The sequence below is a fragment of the Mirounga leonina genome, unplaced genomic scaffold (genome assembly GCF_011800145.1).
Source record: "Mirounga leonina isolate KUSES-001 unplaced genomic scaffold, KU_Mleo_1.0 Mir_150, whole genome shotgun sequence".
Taxonomy (NCBI): Eukaryota; Metazoa; Chordata; class Mammalia; order Carnivora; family Phocidae; genus Mirounga; species Mirounga leonina.
This window is the reverse complement of record NW_023270374.1, coordinates 19,184,335-19,208,129: the sequence shown is the minus strand read 5'-3', so window position 1 is coordinate 19,208,129 and position 23,795 is coordinate 19,184,335. Positions and strand designations below refer to the sequence as shown.

Genomic DNA, 23,795 nt, shown 5'->3' with positions numbered 1-23,795 from the left:
CTTTCTTTCTTTCTTTCTTTCTTTCTTTCTTTCTTTCTTTCTTTCTTCTTTCAAGAGCACATGGGTGTGTATGAGTGGGGAGGGGGGACAGAGGAGAGGGAGAGAGAGAATCTTAAGCAGGCTGTACACCCAGCACAGAGCCCCACACGGGGCTCGATCTCACCACCCTGAGATCACAACCTGAGCTGAAATCAAGAGTCAGACATTTAACCGACTGAGCCACCCAGGCGCCCCAGGCCATTGTTATAGATGAGATGACCTGCCCAAGGTGACACAGCTAAAAAGTGACAGCAGGGGTTCAAACCCAAGTCTCTCACTCCAGAGACCCTGCGCATCTCTGGACCTTTCTGCAGAGCTTCCCAGCTGTGTTACCGCTTCACTTTTACCCTCCTCCCACTCATGCTTCATTTGGCTAACGGCGTGAGCATGTGGAAAGGCAAATTGATCTTATCATACCCTAACTCAGAAGCTTTCATTACATTTAAATGGAAATATGTATACAAAGATGAACTGACAGATGAATAGAGAGTTGGGTAGGTGGACGGTATTGTGATAAGGAAAATCACAGTAAAATGTTGATTGTGAACTCTAGACAGTAGCTATAGGGGTATTCATTGGATAATTCATTCCACTTTTCTTCACGTTTGAAAGTTTTCATGTAAAATGTTGGGAGGGAAGAGCCTTGATTGAAAAAAGAAGGGAAGTTAAACAGCCTTTTATATGGGGACCCTGGCTGACTTGGATTCGTAGGTCTGTAAGAATCCGTAGTCGTGGAAGATGACTGTCTTTGCTCGGCAAGCAGGTTTTGATGTACAGAGAGACTTCTTGTGTCTCTGCCTCTCCAGTGTTGGGAAAGAATGCTCAAATTGTGTAACTAAAGTACTTTTAAGAGAGGAAAATAAGCTCTTCTGGAGAAGGAAGTGGAACCACCTATTTAAAGTTTTAGGGCAAAGATAATCATTGCGGGGACACCTGGGTGGCTCAGTCGGTTAAGCATCTGCCTTCAGCTCAGGTCATGATCTCAGAGTCCTGGGATCGAGCCCCGCATCAGGCTCTCTGCTCAGCGGGGAGTCTGCTTCTCCCTCTGCCCCCCCCTCTGCTTTTGTGCTCTCTCTTTCTCTCTCAAATAGATAAATAAAATATTTTAAAAAATAATCATCGCATTCTACTTGTGGTTGCAGACGATAGAAAGGGTCTCATCTGTCCCTCGTACTTGCTTTCTCCTGTGCAAACACAGAGTTCCAGATGTTCTACAGTCACAGATTCTGACTTTGTAAGAAACAGGATTCTGCCTTTCAGTAGGCTTTCTTTTTTCTCTTTTTGTTCGAATGCCCAGTTTGGAATGTATTTGACATTTAATACAAGTGATTCTAAAAGAAAAGATAGATGTCACATCAGTTGTGCTGTTTGTTTCCAAGGATTCCTTTAGTTTGTATCACTAATGACGCTCTTGCTTGAGGGGCGATTTCAAGTCTCCTTTTCAGGCAGGCAGGATATACAGCTGTCCTTCACTGACCTGTTTTTTTTTCCCTTCCAGGAGCTTCCAGAGCAGTGTTTGGTAACATGAGGGGCGAAGGAGGAGACACAGATGCCTGTGGCGGAGGTCTTTGCTAAAACTTCAGGCTTGGGCGCCTGGGTGGCTCAGTTGGTTAAGCCACTGCCTTCGGCTCAGGTCATGATCCTGGAGTCCCGGGATCGAGCCCCGCATCGGGCTCCCTGCTCGGCGGGAGTCTGCTTCTCCCTCTGACCCTCCCCCTTCTCATGCTCTGTCTCTCTATCTCATTCTCTCTCTCAAATAAATAAATAAAATCTTTTTTTATTTTATTTTTTATTTTTTTATTTTTTAAGACTTTATTTATTTGCGAGAGAGAGAATGAGAGACAGAGAGCACGAGAGGGAGGAGGGTCAGAGGGAGAAGCAGACTCCCTGCCGAGCAAGGAGCCCAATGTGGGACTCGATCCCGGGACTCCAGGATCATGACCTGAGCCGAAGGCAGTTGCTTAACCAACTGAGCCACCCAGGTGCCCAAATAAATAAAATCTTTAAAAAAAAAAACAAAAAAACTTCAGGCTTGGTTGGCTAATATAATGTGTGAAAGATAGGATGTTCTTGCTTCTTTGGGAACCTTGATCCCTTTGCTTCTTGCAGAAGCAATCAGCTGCTGTCTTGGCTCACTCTCTGCCTGAGCGGATGTCCACAACAACATGTGATCAGGCGTCCTCAAACAAGAAGAATCTTGCCAGGCCTCTCTGTTGATTTGTTTTTATACACCCCTATCTTTGCCTGATCAGGTGGTACTTCGGGCTGTGCAGACGCAGGAGGCTGGGAGGCCTTGGAGCTGGGTTCATCCTAGATTGGTACTTTCTAGATGAGTTTCTTTGGGCAGGTTACTCTGCTTCTCTCTGTGTCTGACTCTCTGACTGTAAATGAGGGTAGTAGCAGGATTACCTGCCTCCCAGGGCTGTTGTCCATAAAGCTCTTAGCACAAGGCTTGGCATCCAACCAACACTGGATAAATGTTATCTACTCTTATGCTTATTCTGAAATTGCTTGTTTCATTCAAACATATGTCTTTGAGATCTTTCAAGTTCCAACCATCATTTTAACAGCTGCACCATATTCCATAATATGGAATACGGCCTCCTCCCAAAGCTATTCCTCCTCTACTCTTTTCTAACTCAGGCCATAAAACCACCCCATCGTCAAAGCTGCCACTCCTTGTTGACTCTCAGTTTCTCTTCAACCTCGTTATCCATTCAGTTATTAAGTTCTACTCTCATTTTAGTTCCTAAATATGTCACTTAATCTGTCCCCTGCTCTTTATTGCCCTGCCCTTAGTCACATGCTCCTCCTCTCTCACCGGGACCATGACAGGTGAAGGAATTCCTGTTGCTTCTGAGATTGCCTGCCACTGGGCTGAAACCCTGCAAGTGCATCTCCTATCCAGCTGCCAAATCTGCAGATCTGACCATGTAGCTCCTCTGCATGGCGCGTGGTGGCCCATGGCAGTCACGATGTGTGGTCTTGGCTACAATATGATTTATTGATCACAGCAATTTATGAGTCAGACTTGCAGAGGGAGAACACCTTATTTTATTTTTTAAGTGTTGGTTTTTTAAGAGATTTTATTTATTTTTGTGCACGAGCTTGTGAGAGGGAGAGAGAGCGAGCGAGCGAGCACGAGCAGGTGGGAGGGGCAAAGGGAGAAGCAGACTCCCCGCTGAGCAGGGAGCCCGATGGGACCCTGGGATCATGACCCGAGCCGAAGGCAGATGCTTAACTGACTGAGCCACCGAGGCGCCCTTATTTTATTTTTTTAGGAACACCTAATTTTTAACAAGGAATGTCCAAATGATGAACCCAGTAAGTCACCTTTGTGGTCTCTAGAGCTCAGCTGGAGAGTTTGTGTTTCCACGTTGCTGACAGCTGCCGGGCCTTGCCGTCCTTCCCAGAGCTGGTGTAGGAACAGGAGAGAGCCCCACGGTCATCCAGCTGAAACCACAGGGTTTGTTTCTCCCCAGTTACTCATGCGTGACTCTTTTTTGAGTCTCACTTTGAACTCCCGACAGCCATGCCATTGTGGTTGCCCAAGCTGGTTCTACTGGTGTTTATGCTCTCCTCCAGCCGTGGTCTGGCCTGCCCCTTGCTTGGGGATAACCTCATCCAGAAAGCTTACTGTCCCTTTCTGGGTTCTCCTCTGTCTTGTCCTTGTGTTTACATGGTATATCTCTGTGTTTGGATCGTCCCAAGCTGTGAGCAACTTGAAGGAAGGGTCTATTACATTCCCCTTCGTATACCCAGGGCCTGGCATGTGAAATAATTGAGTGAATGTGTGTTTGAGTATGCCACAGATAAAAATACAAATCATCTATAATCTCACTGTTCAGAAACTAAACCACTGAATTAATTACCATTAAGTTAATTTGGAATATACCCTTGCAGATGCTTTTTTTTAGCTATAGAACTGTAGATTTCTTACTCATACATACACACACACACGCACACGCTGACACCCCACACACGATACTGTATTTTACAGAAATCTTTTTTCCACGTAATATATCATGAACAGTTTTTTTTTTTTTTAAGATTTTATTTATTTGAGAGAGGGAGAGCATGAGAGGAGGGAGGGTCAGAGGGAGAAGCAGACTCCCCGCTGAGCAGGGAGCCCGATGCGGTACTCGATCCGGGGACTCCAGATCATGACCTGAGCCGAAGGCAGTAGCTTAACCAACTGAGCCACCCAGGCACCCTCATGAACAGTTTGTCTCATTAAATATTCTTGTAGCCCTTGGATTATGGTGCTACATGGTGTTTCATCCTTATCAGACATGCAGCTTATTCTGCAGCTGAAATTATTTTATTTTTTTAAAGATTTATTTGTTTTGTTTTATTTTTTAAAGATTTTTAAATTTATTTATTTGACAGAGAGAGACACAGTGAGAGAGGGAACACAAGCAGGGGGAGTGGGAGAGGGAGAAGCAGGCTTCCCGCCAAGCAGGGAGCCTGATGCAGGGCTTGATCCCAGGACCCTGGGACCATGACCTAAGCCGAAGGCAGACGCTTAACGACTGAGCCACCCAGGTGCTCCTTCTTTGTTATTTTAGAGAGAGAGCATGAGCAGGAAGGGCAGAGGGAGAGGGAGAGTCTCCAGCAGACTCCACACTGAACGCAGAGCCTGTCGTGGGGCTCAGTCTCACGACCCTGAGATCACCCCCTGAGCTGAAACCAAGAGTCAAGACGCTTAACCGACTGAGCCACACAGGCGCCCCTCCAGCTGAAATTATTAATGGTTTCTTTCTTTTTTTTTTTTTTTAAAGATTTTATTTATTTATTTATTTGAGAGAGAGAGAGAGACAGTATGAGAGGGGAGAGGGTCAGAGGGAGAAGCAGGTCCCCCGCTGAGCCGGGAGCCCGATGCGGGACTCGATCCCAGGACTCCACATCATGACCTGAGCCGAAGGCAGTCGCCCAACCAACTGAGCCACCCAGGTGCCCTATTAATGGTTTCTTTCTGTGCTGAGAGTGTCTGTTTCTCCTGATGAAGAAACATGGTAAACAAATACTGGGTCTAAAGTAAGGACAAGGAAGACCATTACTAACAGGAACATGAAGTATTCTGGGACTTGCACCCTTCAAGCTGTGGCGGAAATGGAGACTCCTCTTCTGCAGTGCCTTTTGTATTGAATTGTTTTTCCCATGGCAGGACTATGGCGACCCAGGAAGCCACTCCAGACAGCCAGTCAGAGGAGAGCAGTGCTTTGGACTTGCCACCAGTTGATGACATAAGAGATTATGTGCTGCAGAGACCCCACCAGGAGGCCGACAGCGAGGCGTTTAATTCTGTGGAAACCCTTTCTCTTCCTTCCTCTTCTGATGTGGATTCAGGTAAGAAGCAGAGTTCAAAACAAGCTAACATTGACACACACACACAGACACACACACAGACACACACACACATACACACTCTACATACGGGTATGTGTTTGTTTCTCTCCCTTCCGGTAGCACCTCTCTGAGGAATGGCCCATTGTCTGGGGTAGAAAACATCTTATCTAAGCACTATGGGGAGAAACTTCAAAGGACAAGCTCCCTGGTGTAACCGTGACAGGGAGCTGTTTCCTGGAGGCCTTTTTTGTCTCAGTCCCTTTCTAATCTCCGTCCAGCTGCATTCAGAGGCTCAACAGGGAGAGGGTGGAAGTGTTTTTTGTTTTGTCCTTTTAAAACTTCAGAAAGTGGCAATGTGGGCCTGTTTTATGTTATAGGTGATAGTAACAGGGATTTTAGTATTCCTTGTATGAAGTATGCTCTGCATTTGGGGAACAACTTTTCTACAAGTTTCCCTGGCAGAATTGCCAAAAAGTCTATTACTTAAGCTTACTGATGATTCCTTGACATAGTTAGTGACCATCTCTGGTTGCAAAGCCCTTGTCTTCCCCATTCGTTGCCCGGTCCAGACCTGGAGGTCCACGGACATGGACTCAGAGCTCTGCCACTTACTGGCTATGGGACTTGGGGGGACATTTCTTAACAGTTTTGAGCTCTGTGTACTTGACATCATCACTTAGACTTCTGTTAGACTTCTTAAATTTGGTACATCCTAAACCAGATTGCTAATTTCTCTCCCCGCCTCCCCAGTTCCTTCCCTCTCATATACACACACCTGTTCTTTGAGGCTTTCTCATCTCAGAAAAGCACTTTTACCCATCTGTTCACTTAGGCCCAAACCTAGGAGTCCTTCTCAACCTCTCTCACGTTTGGTCCCTCACTGTCAGCTCCACTGAATAAATCTAGAATCTGAAGAGTTTTGCCATCTCCATGGCCACCACCCTGGTGTGAGCCACTGTTGTCTGTCTTCTGGATTATTGTTACATCTCCTAACCACCTCTTTCCATACCTGCCCTTGTCCTCCTAAAGTTTCTTCTCAACACAGCCACCGGAAGATCCTTTTAAAATACAAATCAGATCATGTTAGTCCTTGGCGCAAAGCTCCCATGGCTTCTCATCTGTCTCAGAGCAAAAGCCTAAGTCCTTAGCTGGTGCCCATGCCCTCGGGGCCCTGGACCTGCCACCTCTCTAACCTCACCTCCTACCCATCTCCTTGCCCTCTCCGGGCTGGGCCTCTGCCACACCAAGTGTGCGTCGCCCTTCACGGAGGCCCACCCTTGCCTCCTGCATCTAAGAGCCAGCCCCCCTCCCTCCTGCTGAGGTTCTTCTGTCATCCCCTACCCCGGCTTTATTCCTCTCCACAGCAGCAGGGCCATTGGGCACCCTAGGTATTTCTTTGTCTCCCCACATTGGAATATAAACTCCAGGATAGGAGGTACTCAGTAAGTACTTGTATGAGGAAAGAATGAGTAAATGTTAACTGCCATTATTATTTCATTAAGAGATATACCTGTATGGATTTGGGGCTGAACTTGATCCTAACATAAAACTCTGTTCTCTCTACTCCCTACACGTCTAGCTTAAGGCTGGTTATGAGTGACTTTGGAACGTTCCATGTATAAGGAGTGGGAGTCATAGGCGGCACTGAATTAGGTGAAGCCTGAATTTAGCCCCATAGCACGATCAGTGTTGGAGGAGATTGTCAGATTGCCTCTGGCTTCCAGAAGAAAAGTCAAATTGTGTAACTGCTGGAGACACGGCCAAACTGTCAGCCATCAGTGTGTGCAAAGGAAGTTATCAACTCGTGTGCAGTGATATAAATCCTGTGCCATTTTTGTCAAGATAGAACACAAGAGGCTTGGGCGCCTGGGTGGCTGAGTCGTTAAGTGTCTGCCTTCAGCTCAGGTCATGATCCCAGGGTCCTGGGATCGAGTCCCACATCGGGCTCCCTGCTCTGCGGGAAGCCTGCTTCTCCCTCTCCCACTCCCCCTGCTTGTGTTCCTGCTCTCGCTGTCTCTCTCTGTCAAATAAATAAAATCTTTAAAAAAAAAAAAAGAACACAAGAGGCTTATAATGGGCACCCCACACCCGGGTGAGTCACTCTGGGCCTGTGCCCTTTGGGGTCTCAGCTCTCATTTCTCTCCTCCCTGCTTGGGCCTCCGCCCCATCCCTGGATGCTGGGGGCCTTCACATGTCACCCATCAAAGCCTCCCAAAAAACAATTTGAAACTTAGACTGAAAGACAAATAACTAACCGTAGCTTCAAGTGTTGGCTTTCCCAGGAAGCTCTTTGTTCAAGAGGACCTAGCCCTAAAAGAATGGTTTAATTTCAGGAATCAAGGACAGGTAGAAGAGAGATTTGGAGGCTCTTTCTGATGTACCTAAAATGCAGTCCTAAACTCTGGGGGAAGTCGCTGTCCTAACTGCCCAGCCTGATTTACTCTGGGCTGATCATCTTCCATCTCCAGTTTCTCAAAACTGTCCAGGGTCTTGAGTTTTGATTTTCTGTTTATAAGTAGATCCACTTTCCTTCCCTTCACTGTGTTCATGAGTAGGTGTACTTACAGGTTCTCTCCCCCATAGCCCTCCAGCAGATTTTGCCCACATTTTAATCTAGTTCTGATAACTCTGGATCTGTTCTTTACTCAGAGACACATTGGTCTCTCTTGGTGCTCTGATGGCTACTGTTCTATTTCAGATTCTTAACATATCCCACTCCCTGGCCAACTTGCATTCTTGGTTTGCTTATTTGCTGTTGTGTGTTGTTAGGAAGTTGACCTTCTAGGGGTTGGTGAATACAGTCAGAGATTTCCAGCTGACAGTCACCATTGGGCTGTACCCACCCTACTACTCGCTCACTGTTGGCTACACTCATGTGGCTTGTGTTTGGCTCACCGTGTGGTTGACTATCTCAAGAACTGGTTGAGTATGGTAGGTTGCTCATAGTGGAATGGAGGTCTGAGGATGAAGCCAGGACCTGACTTCTCTGGCTGCTGGGTGAAATAGGAGCCAGGAGCTGACCTTTAAGATTCAGTCATGAGCAGGCACCTGGTGGCTCAGTCAGTTATGCATCTGCCTTCGGCTCAGGTCATGATCCCGGAGTCTCAGGATCAAGCGCCGTGTCAGGCTCTCTGCTCAGCGGGGAGTCTGCTTCTCCCTCTGCCCCTCCCCCTGCTCTCGCTCTTTCTCTCTCTCTCTCTCAAAAACAAAGAAATAATCTAAAAAAAAAAGATTCAGTCAAATTAGCCCAATTGTCAAAACCTACAGTCGAAATTCAGACACACAGTTAGCAAGGGGGTGGGGTCCACCGTGGTGGTATAGAATAGCCCACTGGTAGCAGAGCACAGCCCTGCAAGGGGTAACGCAGCGAGAGTACCCAGAAATCCCGGCAGGTGGCAGTCAGTGTGCAGATGGCTTATCAGTGAGTGGCAAGGTCCCAACTTCAAGGTTGGAGTCAGCATCACAGTTGTAAACCCTGGAAGAGTAGCAGGCTAGGGACAAGTGGCCTCTGTTTTAGGAGATGGCAGGGACCACTGGAGAAGCCAGGTTGTAAGGAAAGGGACCCAAGCTGAAGCCTCACTTTTGTAGAGGATCCCCCATTTCACCGTGCAACTGCCTCTGGCTTTGGCCATCACTCACCTGCTCTTCCCAGTGAGGCTTTTTGAAGGGGTTGCCTGTCTTCCATTCTGCTGCTTCTTACAGTTGTTCCTCATTCCTGGGCACATATCCTCCACCCCCATTACGCACAAGACTAGGCCTGCCCTTGCTCCCATGCCAGTGATCTTCCCCAGGAGCTAAACCTTATGGATTTTTTTTTTTAAGATTTATTTATTTATCTGAGGGGCGCCTGGGTGGCTCAGTTGTTGGGCGTCTGCCTTGGGCTCAGGTCGTGGTCCCAGGGTCCTGGGATCAAACCCTGCATTGGGCTCCCTGCTCCGCGGGGAGCCTGCTTCTCCCTCTCCCACTCCCACTGCTTGTGTTCCCTCTCTCCCTGTCTCTCTGTCAAATAAATAAAAGATTTATTTATTTATTTGAGAGAGCATGTGCGCACGCACATAAGCATGCACATGTGAGTGGGGGGGAGGGGCAGAGGGAGAGAATCTCAAGCAGACTCGCCGCTGAGCTCGGAGCCCAAAGAGAGGCTCAGTCTGACCATCCTGAGATCATGACCTGAGCCGAAATCAAGAGTCCGATGCATATCCTAGCGAGCCACCCAGGTGCCCCCCCTAATGGATACTTCCCTGCCCTTATCTTGTATGCCCAACTGCCATATCACTGTTCATGCCCTGGAGGAGGATATTAGTAGCAAGGGACATGAGACTTAAGAGCACTTTCTAGGAAACTCAATGAGTTGATAAGAATCTGAAAGTATTAGTCAGAAAAACCTGAAAGCCTTGGTCATTTCAGTCTGGGTACCCAAAGGCAGGCGAGACGGGGCTGTGTCTGTCCACATGAACACAGCTCATCTGTCTTGAACTGGTGGCTTGGGCGAGGGTTGTCTGACTACTCCTTATGAAGTGATGATAGAACAAACAACTTGTCACCTAAGCCAGGCACAGGAGCATGAAAGTGCCTCCCTCTGTCCTTCCTGGTGAGATCCAGCAGAAGACCACACTTGCCAAAAAGGTCTTCCTGAAACCGCATTTCTGTCACATTCCTCTGTTTAAGTCCCTTGGAGATGTGTGTAATCTCATGTCCGGGGCGTGTGTTCAAAATATTTAACAACGATTCCACAGGATTGCAATATTTTAATACCTGGCAAGGCCCCAGGCAACGTACAGGTGCATGCCAAGGCCCCTGCTGGTGGATGTCTAACTACCCATTCACATGGGCCTGCCACTCCTGTTGGGCTGGTTTTAATGCAGAGTCAGGCCGAAATGCCTCAGCTGCATTGTTCCGGTCCTTGAAATGTGCTCCTTTCTCCCTGGTCAACTCCAGGCCACTCCAGAGACTGCCGAATTGAGTCCAGTTCAGCCCGTCAGTTAATCTCCAACACACACTTATTGATGGGCTTGGACGCCTTGCCTCTTCAATACTTGTTCCCTTTCTCTTTTGTTACTGGGCTTGAGAAAAGCATAGAGTAGGCAGAATGGAAGTGCCAGGGGAGGTGGTCAGTGGTCTTGGATAAACCCCTCAAAAGCAGTCACCAAGGTTTCCTGGAGGTGAAGTCCTGTGTGTACTACTCTCGCTTGAGAAAGTCTGCCTAGTTCATGTTACTGATCTCATCAGGGCCCTCTGCAACCTTTGTTCCGGGGAGTGCCCCAGACACATTCTCATCAGGACAAAGAGCTCCTCTGAAGTTTTTGCTTACACATTGCAGTATGGAGGTGGGAAATCTTTCTTTTTGAGCCCTGTCCTCAGACTTTAACTTCGAAGAGCATCTGTTGAGAAATTGGCTGATACAGCAAATTGAACATTAAACACAGTAAGTCTTTGATGATTAAAAGCCCTAGCTAACAGCCCAAGCTCTGTGTCTAAAGTTAAATAGCAGTTTAATGTCCCCTTTTTTTGCTTTTGGAATCTGTCAACATCCCAATCTTCAAAGGCCATTTTGTAACTAATGTATATTTATGTACATTTATGTAGAAATGTATATTTATGTTTATTACATATTTAATGTATATTTATGTACATTTATGTACAAATATACATTGTGACTAATGTATACTTAGGCATTTCATCCAAGGAATTTGCTATTTAAGAGTAGATAAATATAAGGAGTGCCTGGGTGGCCCATTCAGTTAAGTGTCTGCCTTCGGCTCAGGTCATGATCCCAGGGTCCCGTGATCGAGTTCCACATCGGGCTCCTTGCTCAGCGGGGAACCTGACTCTCCCTCTGCCTGCCACTCCCCCTGCTTGTACTCCCTCGCTCTCTCTCTCTCTCTGACAAATACATAAATAAAATCTTTAAAAAAAAAAAAAAAGAGTAGATAACTATATCTTTTTTCCTTTCATTGAATCACCCGAGGTCACAGAGCAACCTGGCAACTCCTATTTCCTCGGTGACCCTCTATACAGACTATTGTAACTGTGACTTTTCCACCCCTTTTCTAAAAATAGAAGAATATAGTTCTCTATTTTAGGCTACTAAATTGTAGATAACGTTAAATAGTCATTAGAAATACTAGTATAAGAGGAGAATTATTTTCAAAGGCTATTTGCTGACTGCGGCATCTCTCACTGCTCCTCTGTTTTGAGTTTCAAAGACACCTGCTGTGGGAGAAGAGACTTGTTTCCTTCTGTGTACTTCGCCTTCCGCTATAGTTTTAAAAAGAAATCCCAGCTGATTTGAAAGACGGGCTGTATTCCTGTCGAGAGCCACACCTACTGACATTTATCTCTGAAGTTCAGGTGTACAGAGTCCGACCTGATAGCTCTCTCTCAAGGCTACTGCAAGTGAGCATTCACTCATGACTTGCAACTCAGCTGTGTCTTTTTTTTTTTAAGATTTTATTTATTTGTTTGAGAGAGAGAGAGAGCATGAGCGGGGGCAGGGGGGCAGAGGGAGAGGAAGAAGCAAACTCCCCACTGAGCAGGGAGCCCGATGTGGGGCTCGATCCCAGGAGCCTGGGATCATGACCTGAGCCGAAGACAGACGCTTAACGGACTGAGCCACCCAGGCGCCCGTGTCTTCTTAAAGTATGAGCAAACAACTTCATTGAAATAATCAAATGTACCCCATCATAAGTACCATTCACTGTGATGTGTTTGTAGGACAGAGGAGACTATATGCAGTTGAGAAGAGATTAATAGTTTATCATTTGTTGTACACGTACATTCCAGGCGCCGTGCTGTGCATTTTCTGTGCACCGTTCCTTCTGATTCTTATATCCACCCCTGAGAAATAAGTACTGTTGTGATCTCCATGTTACCCAGGAGGAAATAGTCTTTGAGAGGTTACATATTGATATGTTACCCAAAGAATAGTGGAAAGCCAAGACTCAAATCTGGGTCAGGCTGACTTCAAAGGCAGAACTTTAAAGAAATGCAAACATTCAGGCATGAGTAAGTGCTAAGTAGTAAGTCTTAAATATTTCTCCTCCTAAGTGTTTCTCCTTCAGTCTCTGCTGGCTTCTTTCTGCTAACCCTGCTAACCCTGAATATACCTTTAGTATCAGCACCGTCCCAGGGGTGACCAGGACTGTGGTTCATTTTGACCAGGGTCCTATCCACTGCTCCCTGAGCTCGCCTTTCAGCCTCTCATCTTCCCATTGCTGAAGAAGCTCTAACCACCTGCAGACTAATTGGAGAGAAGGCATTGCCTTCTCAGTTAAATTTCTCAACACCAAGTAGGATCCAACTGCTTATGTTAAAACCAAGGGAAGAGGGATGCCTAGGTGGCTCAGTTGGTTAAATGTCTGCCTTTGGCTCAGGTCATGATCCCAGGGTCCTGGGATCCAGCCCCATATCCTGCTCCCTGCTCAGCGGGGAGCCTGCTTCTCCCTCTCCCTCTGCCACTCCCCCTGCTCAAGCTCACACTCTCTTTCTCAAATAAATAAATAAAATCTTTAAAAACCAAGGGAAGAAAATGAGTCTTCTCAGTCTGTTTGCTGGAATAAATACAACCCTTGATAACTTTTCTGTCCGGAAGAAATTTTCTCATCTGGCCCAGCAACTGTTCTTAAACTTGGCTCTCTGCCCTTTGAAGTTATAAATCATGCTGTTTGCTGAGTGGCTGCCCTTTATTTACCTCCAGGCTCCCTGGAGGTTTTCCTAGAGCTGGGTTTTGATAACGTGCTTGAAGTGACAAAAACCCAGCTTACTGGAACATACTTTTTAAGGGTAAGTGCTTTATCCATTCCTGGGTCGCCCATGCTTGTCTTTCAGGATTCACATTTTGTTCTCTGCCTGTCTCATCACACGGTGCCTGCAGTTGTTGCCTTTTAAACCTAGACCCTGACGGGTGAGCAGAGAATAAGGGTATATAGTGCCTGGCACATAGTAGGTGCTCAGTAAAGGCTGGTTGAATGAATCAATGGAAAGCATATATACATGGAATTTGATAAGGTATGAAAATAGATATAAAGTATTACAGTCCCTTGATCACCAGATTAGAGCTTTGTCATCAAATTTAAGCTGTGAGTGATCTTACGTGTACTCTAGGATGAGAAAGCTTCTAAGTTAAATAGTATATAGTCTTACCTAATCCCTGCAGATTTGCTTAACTCTCATTTGGAAAGTCTTCAGACTAGCCCACCCTGGCCTCTCAAAAGCCCTCAGCTTTTTCTCTTGATGAGAATACAGCAGAGAAATGAACATCTGTGAGGAGATAGAAGGCTTCTGAGAGCAGACAATTATCACTCCCATTTCTCTATGGTGAAGAAAGTATGTTCCAAGCAGAATTGTTTCCTTAATTTATTTTTCCAGCAAATATTTCTCTTAATTCTAGTGCATGAGACTATGGCTTTAAGGAATATCCCTAACGACTGCTTTTTACTTATTTTATTTTAATTTTTTTGAAGGTTTCACATGTACTTTATTTCTTCAGTCGTGCCTTATTTTAATGGGTGCACAGTGCTTTTACTTGGCATCAGTTATGAGTTGGTTTTGAAACAATTCAGTATTACACCAGCTGGGATAATTACTGATCTCTCCATTCCTTTGGGGTGACTCTGCCAACGGGGGACAGGTTCCATTCTATTCCATTCTCTTCTAGTTTGTGTTGCTCTGTATGCCCACACAGCAACGCAGAAAGTGGCCCCACTGGCTGAGGCAGCCTTACCATATTTGTCACGGATATCAGGTGTCCGTTTCTGGTGGCTCTGCTTTGCCATTGTTTGCCGAATCCTTTGAACTTGGAGATGGCTTAGAGCTGGGGGGTTTTTTGGCCATGGGAACATCAGGAAGCTGCAGACAGAACAGTGGCAACTCCAGCTGCTGGTTTGTTACAACTTCATGCCCAGTTCGCTTGCAAAGCACCCTCTAAGGACTGCTTTATTTTTTTTTTTAAGAATTTTTTATTTATTCACTTGAGACAGAGAGATACAGAGAGAGAGAGAGAGAGAGAGAGTAGGAGCAGTGGGGAGAGGCGGAGGGAGAGGGAGAAGCAGACTCCCCACTGAGCAGGGAGGCCGATGCGGGGCTCAATCCCGGGACCTGGAGATCATGACATGAGCCGAAGGCAGACGCCCAACGACTGAGCCACCCAGGCGCCCCTAACGACTGCTTTTTAAAACTATCTTTTTTTTTTTAATAAGTTTATTTAAGTAATCTCAACACCCAACGTGGGGCTTGAACTCATGACCCCAAACCAAGATCCACACACTCTTCCAGGCGCCCCGAGAAAATTCTCATTACATTTCATAGCATTATGAATTTTTTCCTGCTCACAAAATAAGGCAATTGAGTGGAAAATTTAAATAAGTTCTAAAAACAAGCCAAGAGATTTCGCCCCATTTCTTCACAATGTACTCAGTCAATAGATCCAGAATTTTCTTCTAGAAAGAACTCCTGGAAAATATTAGGGCATGTTGGGCACAGGATAAGTAAAAAGATAAGGCAGTTACCCATGAGCCCATGCCATTTTAGAAGTCGAGTTTGAGGGAGAATGGGGTAAAATAATATTGCATGTTTTTAGCCCGTAAAACTGGCCCTGGGTCTAGAACCTGGAGATGGCGCCTGGCAAGTGCTTGCTATGAGGCAGTGTTTGAGTCTGCTGCCCTCTAGTGACTACTTTTTGCATATTCCTGAGCCTTACCAAGAACAAGAATTTAAGTGTACCAGATGTGGTAAGCCTTTATAATTCATTGTTTGCAGAGTTTTTGTGCCTACTAGAAATAAAACCTCCAAGTTATTAGAGATTACTCAGTTGGAATCTGAGAAGCTAACTTGTCTTAAGGCCACCAGTGTTAAATCTAGTTACTGTACATGCATTGTACGATTTGAGGACACCTTTTCATTTATCTTTCTTGACTGATAGCAGGCTAGAATACAAACATTAGAAAATGATATCTGATTTTTCTTTGTTCCTTTGCCAAGAAAAGTTGTGCTTTTCTGCAAAGATAAGACCAAAGGATTTAAATTTGCCTTATTTGATGAAATTATAGTAGCATTAAAGGATAATGAGATTTTAAAAATCTTTTGGGATTTCTAATCTGACAAGATGGCATACCCATTACTGCTAAACACAACTATAAACCGTAGAAGTGTGGGAGGCAGTCGAAGAATATCAAGCAATGGTAAGAAGATGAATTGGTTCTGGGCCCCACGACTGAAGGAACCACACAGAGGCAGGGTGTCTTCTGTTCCCATGCCCCCCCCACCCCGCCCAACAGAAGGTGACCAGAACTTGGTGCCTTTCAGCCTGCCACCTAGCAACAAGAAGCGGCCCAGGTAGGTTCGTTTCTCCCCAGGACTGCCACATCACCAGGAGAGCCCAGCACCCACCAAAAGGGAATCTGTAGAAAAACCCATAATAATCAGAGACCAGAGGAAGCACTCTCCTCCACTGGGCCAGAGACTCCACTCCTCTGCTAAGCCAGACCCAGGTGATGAGGGGGCATAAGCAAGGGGATTCTGCCAACACAGTAAGTGACCTGGCCTGAGAAGCCCCTTTGTCCCCATGGGCCTGAGACTCCCCTTGCTCCCTTCCCTGTTACATTCACTGGGGCAGCTGGGGAGCAGCTGGGGGCGCTGGAAAAGGGGAATTCTAGTACAACAAGCAGCCCACCCGGAAAGCCTACCTTTAGAGGGGCCTGAGATCCACCCCCCACTGAAAGACACCCAGAGGCTGGGCTAGTCCCTCGGGCAGCCGCACCCAATAAACCAAGGAGACCAAAAGTAACAGCAAAGGCTCTGAAAATTAACCTGTCATTAGAACCACAGCCCATAAAAGTAGGCCATGAGCTGTGTGCTAAACCTAAACAGGATGGCTATATGCTAAAATAAAGGATTTAAATAGGACCAAGATCACTCATCCTACCAAGAAACAAAAATCACAACTGGAATGTCAGGTCACAGACACCAACACTGAGACGAAGCTGACATTGGCATGAACTGCTATGGCTTTTAAAGCAGTCACCATACAAGCACTTCCAGGATCGGTTACAGATTCTGTTGAAACAGATGACAAAATAGAAAAGCTCAGCGAAGAAATCCAAGTTATAAAAAAAGCAAATGGAAATGATTGACATGAAATCTACAATAGTCAAAAAATTGATAAATTGGGCCTCATCCAAATTAAAAACTTTTGCTCTCTGAAAGCCCACATAAAGTGGATGAAAAGACAAGGTACATACCAGGAAAAAAATATTTGCAAATCTGTTATCTGACAAAGGACTAGTGCCTCCAGTACATAAAGAACTGTCAAAACTCAACTGTAGAAAAGTAAACCATTCAAATAGAAAATGGGCAAAAGACACGGGGAGACATGTCTCCGAAGAGGATATTCAGATAAGCCATCAGAAAAACAAATTAAACTAATAATGATACCTGTAGAAATGGCTAGGATAAAAATCGACACCACCAAATGCTGGTAAAGGAGCAGGGAAGCTGGACCACTCACACATTGCTGGTGGGAACGTAAAATGGCACAGCTGCTCTGGAAAAGAGTTTGGCAGTTTCTTATACAATTAAACTGGCAATTAGCATATGACCCAGTGATTGCTGAGAGAAACGAAAACTTACGTTTAAGCAAAAACCTATACACGAATGTTCGTAACAGGTTTATTTATAACAGCGAAGAACTAGAACAGCCCAGATATCCTTCCTCAGGAGACAGTTAAGCAAACTGGTGTGTCCGTACCAGGGAGTACCTGTCAGCGGTTAAGGGTAATGAACTATCCAGACACACAACGACGTGGGTGAATCTCCCAGGGAATTCAGCTGCAAGCGGGGGGAGCAAATTTCAAAAGTTTACGTATTGTGTTTCATTTACATAATGTTTCTGAAGGGACAAAATTTTTAGAAATTGGAGAACAGACTGGTGGATGTCAGGGTTTGGGGTTGGGCAGAAGGGCAACATGTGGGATCCTTGTGATGGAAATAGTTTGTATGTTGACTGTGGTTGTGGATGGGTGAACCCAGGCATGTGATAAGATTGTAGAGACACACATAAATGAGTACAGGGAAAACTGGAGAAATCCGGATTTATCCTTGCCAGTGTTCCATAGTTTGAAGTACATGGGGGGAAAGTGGATAAAGGTTGACAATATTTGTCTGCTTTGGTCCGTAGCACTGCATGCAAGTCTTAATGAACTCAGTAAAACTTTCAACTAAAAAATCTGTAGGGCATCAAAAAGATCCTGGCCCTTTTTCTTTTCTTTTCTTTCTTTATTTTTTTCAAGTTTATTTATTTTTTAGTAATCTTTACCCCCAGCATGGGGCTCGAACTCATGACCCTGAGATCAAAAGTCGCATGCTCCTCCGACTGAGCCAGCCAGGCGCCCCAGGCCCTTTTTCTTTTAAGTGCTTATGAGATCACCTTTTCCTTGTTTTCCTTTGCTTCCTTGTGTTTCTCTGAAATAATTTTTTCTCTGAAACAACTTTAAAGATCATTACACAAATAAACAGTTCCCTATCTTTGAACGTTTTCATTGTTTCTGAGGCTTTGCTGTAGAGGGCTGTGTTCAACATCCTTCTGATTAAGCCCTTGTATTTATCTTAAATTATTCTTCAAGCTAAATTTCTATAAGAAAAATTGCTCTATCACATTAAAACTTTTTTGGCACATATTACTAGTTTGTCCTCCAGAAAATGGATGAAAATCATTTTTTCCAAGACTCTTCTCAACACTAATATTATAATTTTTGAAACTCTGCTTATTGTATCATAGGGAAAAAAGATTTCAGTGTAAAGAAATATTGTGTTTTCTTGGACACTTTCTTTTGTATGGATTGCCTTTTTTCTATTGGAATTGTAACCTTACTAATTCATAAGAGTACTTTATACTTCAAGAATACTAAATCTTTAGCATTTTTTACAAAAATTTTTCCCAGTTTTGCCTTTTAATTTTTATACACTCTGATTGAAATATTTGTTTTCTCTAAAATGACCAAAGTAGGGCGCCTGGGTGGCTCAGTTGGTTAAGTGACTCCCTTCAGCTCAGGTCATGATACCAGAGTCTTGGGATCGAGTCCTGCATCGGGCTCCCTACTCAGCGGGGAGTCTGCTTCTCCCTCTGACCCTCTCCCCTCTCGTGCTCTCTCTCTCTCAAATAAATAAGTAAAATAAAAAAAAATAAATAAAGTGACCAAAGCAATGTGTACTTTAAAAAAAAGTAAAATACATAGATCAAAAGGAAGCAAAAAGAGAACATTCTCTATTCTCACCCTCCCTTTCTCCTTCCTAGTGGTAACCAATAGCACTGTGTATATTTTTAGGGGGGTGTGTACTACAAATATATCTATCTCCGTGGTGTAAACTGTGTATGTAAATGTATGTATTTTAGTACAATTGATTATGCGTAGCTTTTAACCTGTCAAAAGTTCAGGAAAGAAAACAAGTAAAACCAATGAATCTGGGGGTGCCCGGGTGGCTCAGTCATTAAGCATCTGCCTTTGGCTCAGGTCATGATCCCAGGGTCCTGGGATCAAGCCCCGCATCTGGCTCCTTGCTCAGCGGGGAGCCTGCTTCTCCCTCTCCCACTCCCCCTGCTTGTGTTCCTTCTCTCACTGTGTCTCTCTGTCAAATAAATAAATAAAATCTTAAAAAACCCCCAATGAATCCCTGAAGTAGTAATTAGTAAGAATTTATCGTACCCACACTAAAAAGCCAGTTTGCAAACTGGGAGTGCTCAAACCGAAACATGGAACAAGGCTCAGAGGTATATTGTTACAAAGCAGCTTATGTAGTCCTTGCAGTAATTGGTTACAATGTTAGAATTTTCTTAAAGGTAAAGGAATTGGTGAGTGGTTACCGCCAATCAATTTGGGGGAACAATTTAAGTTTTGCTTATGATTTTCAGAGGCATAAGCAAGAAGTGACCCAGGTCAAGTTAACCTCTCTTATCTCGCAAAATAAACTGAATTAAGCTTTGCTTGTGTGATTAACTGGTTGTGTCCTCTCAGTGAACTTTCAAGTCTGGTCTCTGTGTTTGATTTTAGCACGCCAGAAATCTCTAACAAAAACGTATTGTTCGGCAACTTGCCTTTTAAAATTCCCCATTCTATCACAACCATCCTTTAGATGTTAATATCTTTGCCAGTTTAAGGTGTTCTGGAGTACAAATACACTATCGTCTTTTTAACTTTCCCCCTATTAGTGGTCCTTAGTTTGTCTCCCAGTTTTGGCTACTATAAGGAAATGTGGGTTTTTTTGTTGTTGTACAGAGATTTTAGATTCTTATATAGTTAATGTTATCAATCAATGCTTCTGCTTTGGTGCAATATTTAGAAATTCATTATAACACCCGAGATTATATGAATAGGAATCTCCTGGCAATTTTACAGTTTTAATTTTTTTTTTCTACTTTGAAATGTGTATCTTGGTGTAAGGTATGAGGCAGGGTGATAGCTTTATTATTTTCCCAATGGGAGTCAGTTGTCTTAATGCTATTTATTTATTTGCTTCTTTATTTTTAATAAAGTTTTTATTTATTTGACAGAGAGCATGTCCAAGAGCACAATCGGGGGAAAGGGAACAGGCTCCCCGCTGAGCAGGGAGCCAGATGTGGGACTCAATCCCAGGACCCTGGAATCATGACCTGAGCCAAAGGCATACTCTTAACCAACTGAGCAACCCGGGCACCCCTATTTATTTATCTACCTATTTATTTTAAAGATTTACTTACTTGAGAGCGAGAAAGAGTGTGGGGGGGAGGGGCATAGGGAGAGAATCTCAAACAGACTGCCCACCGAGCAGGGAACCCCACGCCAGGCTTGATTCCAGGACCCATGAGATTGGGACCTGAGCCAAAACCAAGAGTCAGAAGCTCAACCGACTGAGCCACCGAGGCACCCCTTAATGCTATTGATTTAATTCTATCATTTCCCTCTGGTTTTAAGTGTTGCCCTCACTTAAAAAAAAAAAAATCACATCTACATTCTTATTTTTGGCTTTAGAGCCAGACTAGTTTGGGTTTGACCTTGATTCTGACCTTGGGCGAGTTGCTGCACTTCGCCTTGTTCAATTTCCTCATCTGTAGAATGAAAATGATGACATTGCGTGCTTCCTAGGTTGTCATGATGATTGAGTGAGGCACCGGAGCTTAGAACACTTAGTAAAGGCAAGCGGTCATTACCACTGCTGCTGTGGTAGAGCCCCTGCAGGTGTTTCTAGACTTCGTTACTTGCTGAACTCCTTTCAGGAAGAGACTAAAACTTCTCATCCTTCATGTTGCTCAATACTGGGCAAAAACGTGATTTGTACTGGCAAAGAGCCTTTACAGGGAGGTTATTCTAATACTGACCCAAAGTATCCATAGAATTACTTCCTAGCATTTGCTATTGCTATAAATGTTTTCTCCTAACTTTGGGTATAATTTTAGGCAAATAATCTAATCCTATTCTCATATAATCTCTTCATTGCAAATGTGTATGTCAGCAGATGCCTTCTCATTTGCAAAGTGCTTTGATTTGTATTTGAAGATGCCTTCCATGCAGTCTCCACAAATCACTTTATGATGAAGGATCCTAATTAACTTGAGGTGGTTTTAAGCAAAGCCACATTTGGGAGAATGTATCCTATGGCGTTTTTTGTTTTGTTTTTCAAGATTTTTTTTTTTTTAAGATTTTATTTCTTTATTTGACAGAGAGAGAGCCAGTGAGAGAGGGAACACAAGCAGGGGGAGTGGGAGAGGGAGAAGCAGGCTTCCCGCTGAGCAGGGAGCCCGATGCAGGGTTCGATCCCAGCACCCTGGGATCATGACCTGAGCCGAAGGCAGACGCTTAACAACTGAGCCACCCAGGTGCCCCTCGGAGGGAACATTTTTATAACTGTTTATTACTAGACCTTGAGAATTTTCTTATTGTGAGTACTTTCAGAATTACCTGTAGAGTTTTTAAATTATTTTTTTAAATTGCCCTGTTGGCCATAGTTATTATTAATGTTATTAATATATTATTAATGAAGTATAGATAATTAGTCATAATAAGAAACAGGCAATTGCTCAATTATGATTTAAGGTGGTGCCAGTGGAATTTTTCCTTTTATGCTACAACTGAGAAGTGCCCTACAGTTTCCCACTGCTTTATCTCTGCCTATAAATTCTCAGCTAATTCCCTAAATTTGAATCTGAATTACTTTGTGAAGATGAGAAGATCATTGGTCTTTGTGGCCAAGTCTGTGGTTAATTGTGCCTTCTTCCTTCAAAGAATGAGTTGATTGAAATACGTTGTCTCTCAAATAGGTACCTCATGAATATGGATTACGTGGTAACTTCCTACAGCTTCAAGACAATAGCAACCTGAGCAAAAATAGGAATTAGCAAGATTCAGAAATTGGGAAAAACAAATTAGGAATTATCTACATAATACTGTTAAGGAGAATTTTTTTAAAAAAGATTTTATTTATTGAAAGAGAGAGAGAGAGCAGGAGGAGGAGCAGAGGGAGAGAGACAAGCAGACTCTGTGCTGAGTGCAGAGCCCCACTCGAGGCTCAATCCCATGACCCTGAGATCATGACCTGAGCCGAAATCAAGAGTTGGACTCTTAACAGCCTGAGCCACCCATAAGTGAGAATTGTTTTTATGCATTCAGGTGAATTTTGTGGGGTCAGCATGAACCAATAATATCAGATAATCCTACTTTACTTATTTTATACAGTGAACACAGTTGTCTAACATTTCCACACATTCATATTGCTGTTATTTAATGCTGTTTATTCATCCAGTAAGCACTGAGTAAGTGCGTGCTCTGTATTGAATGCTGTGCTTGCTGTTGGCGATCCAGCTACCTTACAGAATGGTTGAAAGGAAATGTCTTTCCTCCTGTTAGAGTGTTGCCACAACACTTGTCCCTAGCTGCAGCCTTTATGTCCGTCTAGATAGAATCTTCCTACTTGTGATCGATTTCCTGATTTCATCTACTGAGGAGGGGCCATGGCATTCACCCATGTGGTGGACACTCAGTAAACACGTGCAGGGTGTCAGGGCATGGGAGGTGAGCTGAAGGATACTTGGTTTCTGCCACTAGCAGATTGTAAACCCACATATCACTTTCCAAATAGTAACTCAACCTTCAGCAGGCATGGGAAGTTGAAGTTGTTCATAACTAGCCAGGAAACTAAGAAGGATATTGAATGTCTTTCAGCATATTAAGAAACATAAAAAAGAATGAAATACTGCCATTTGCAATGACATGGATGGAGCTAGGGAGAATTATGCTAAGCAAACTAAGTCAGTCCGAGAAAGACACATACCCCATGATTTCGCTCATGTGTGGAATTTAAGAAACAAAACAAACGAACAAAGAAAAGAAAGAGGGAAACAAACAGATTCTTAATTATAGAGAACAAACAGAGTTACCAGAAGGGAAGGGACAGTGGGGAGGGGTGAAACAGGTGAGGGGGATTAAGAGTACAGTTATCATGATGAGCACTGAGTAATGGATAGACTGCCGAACGCTGTATTGTACACCTGAAACTAATACAGCATTGTACATTAATTATACTGGAATTTAAAAAAGAAAGAACTGGGAAGGAAAAAACAGAGCTCTGGATTCTGTTTTTTGCTTAAAGTAATAAGAGGAAGCTTTCTTGCATTGAACAATGTGTGATGTGATTTACAAAAATTTTAAACTACCTTTTCTCATGAAAGAAGGAAGTAGAAGAGAGGGAAGGAGAGAGTATAAAGGAAAGAGGGAAAGGTAAGTATGCTTATTTTTCAAGGCCCTTTCGAGGACTAAGGACAATGTGTGTAAAGTACCCAGCACTGTGTTCACACACACTAGGTGCACTAGTAATAGGATCCTCCATGATGATGATCATGTAAAATTGTATGTTCCAGGAATAGTATTTGACTGAAGGCACTTATTTAAGAAGTCACATTATAATGACTTTGCTACTCATGAACATACAATGACTTGATTTCACTGACCTCTCTGGAATTACACCCTCCTGGCCATGTAATCCTAGACTCTGCCATTGTTATAGACCTCTCTGCTCACTATCTCCTGTCCTATTGCTTGGACTCCATGCATGTCACATATGTACATTTGGACCTGAGGTTGTGTTTGGGTTATCTTTTGCAGCCTAACTCCTCCAAAACATAGTGATTTGAAACAACAATCATTTTATTTTCTCTCACAGTTTTTTGGGTTGACTTGATTCAGCTGGGTGGTGCTTATGCTCCGTGGGATGTTGGCTGGAGCTGCAGTCCCCTAGGAGCTTGAATTGTCTGAAATGAAGTTCAAGATCTTATTCACATTGCTGACAGTTGATGCTAGCCATCAGCCAGAAGTTCAGCGGGGCTGTCCACTGGAACACCTACGTGGGACCTCTTTGTGCCCACATGACTCGGGCTTCTAACAGCA

At 44.1% G+C, this 23,795-nt stretch overlaps 1 protein-coding gene and 1 pseudogene across 3 annotated transcripts in view; one reads left to right on the top strand and one right to left on the bottom strand.

The window, feature by feature from the left end:
- The window catches only part of SHLD1 (shieldin complex subunit 1), an 81,984-nt gene that overhangs the window by 5,366 nt on the left and 52,823 nt on the right, over positions 1-23,795 (top strand). For all 3 annotated transcript variants that reach the window (XM_035005870.1, XM_035005871.1, XM_035005872.1), the window contains exon 2: positions 5,207-5,388. In XM_035005870.1, coding sequence (XP_034861761.1) covers positions 5,211-5,388 — 178 coding nt within the window. In that variant the 5' untranslated portion in view covers positions 5,207-5,210. The remainder of the gene's footprint in view (positions 1-5,206; positions 5,389-23,795) is intronic.
- LOC118011260 lies at positions 13,970-14,237 on the bottom strand (annotated as a pseudogene).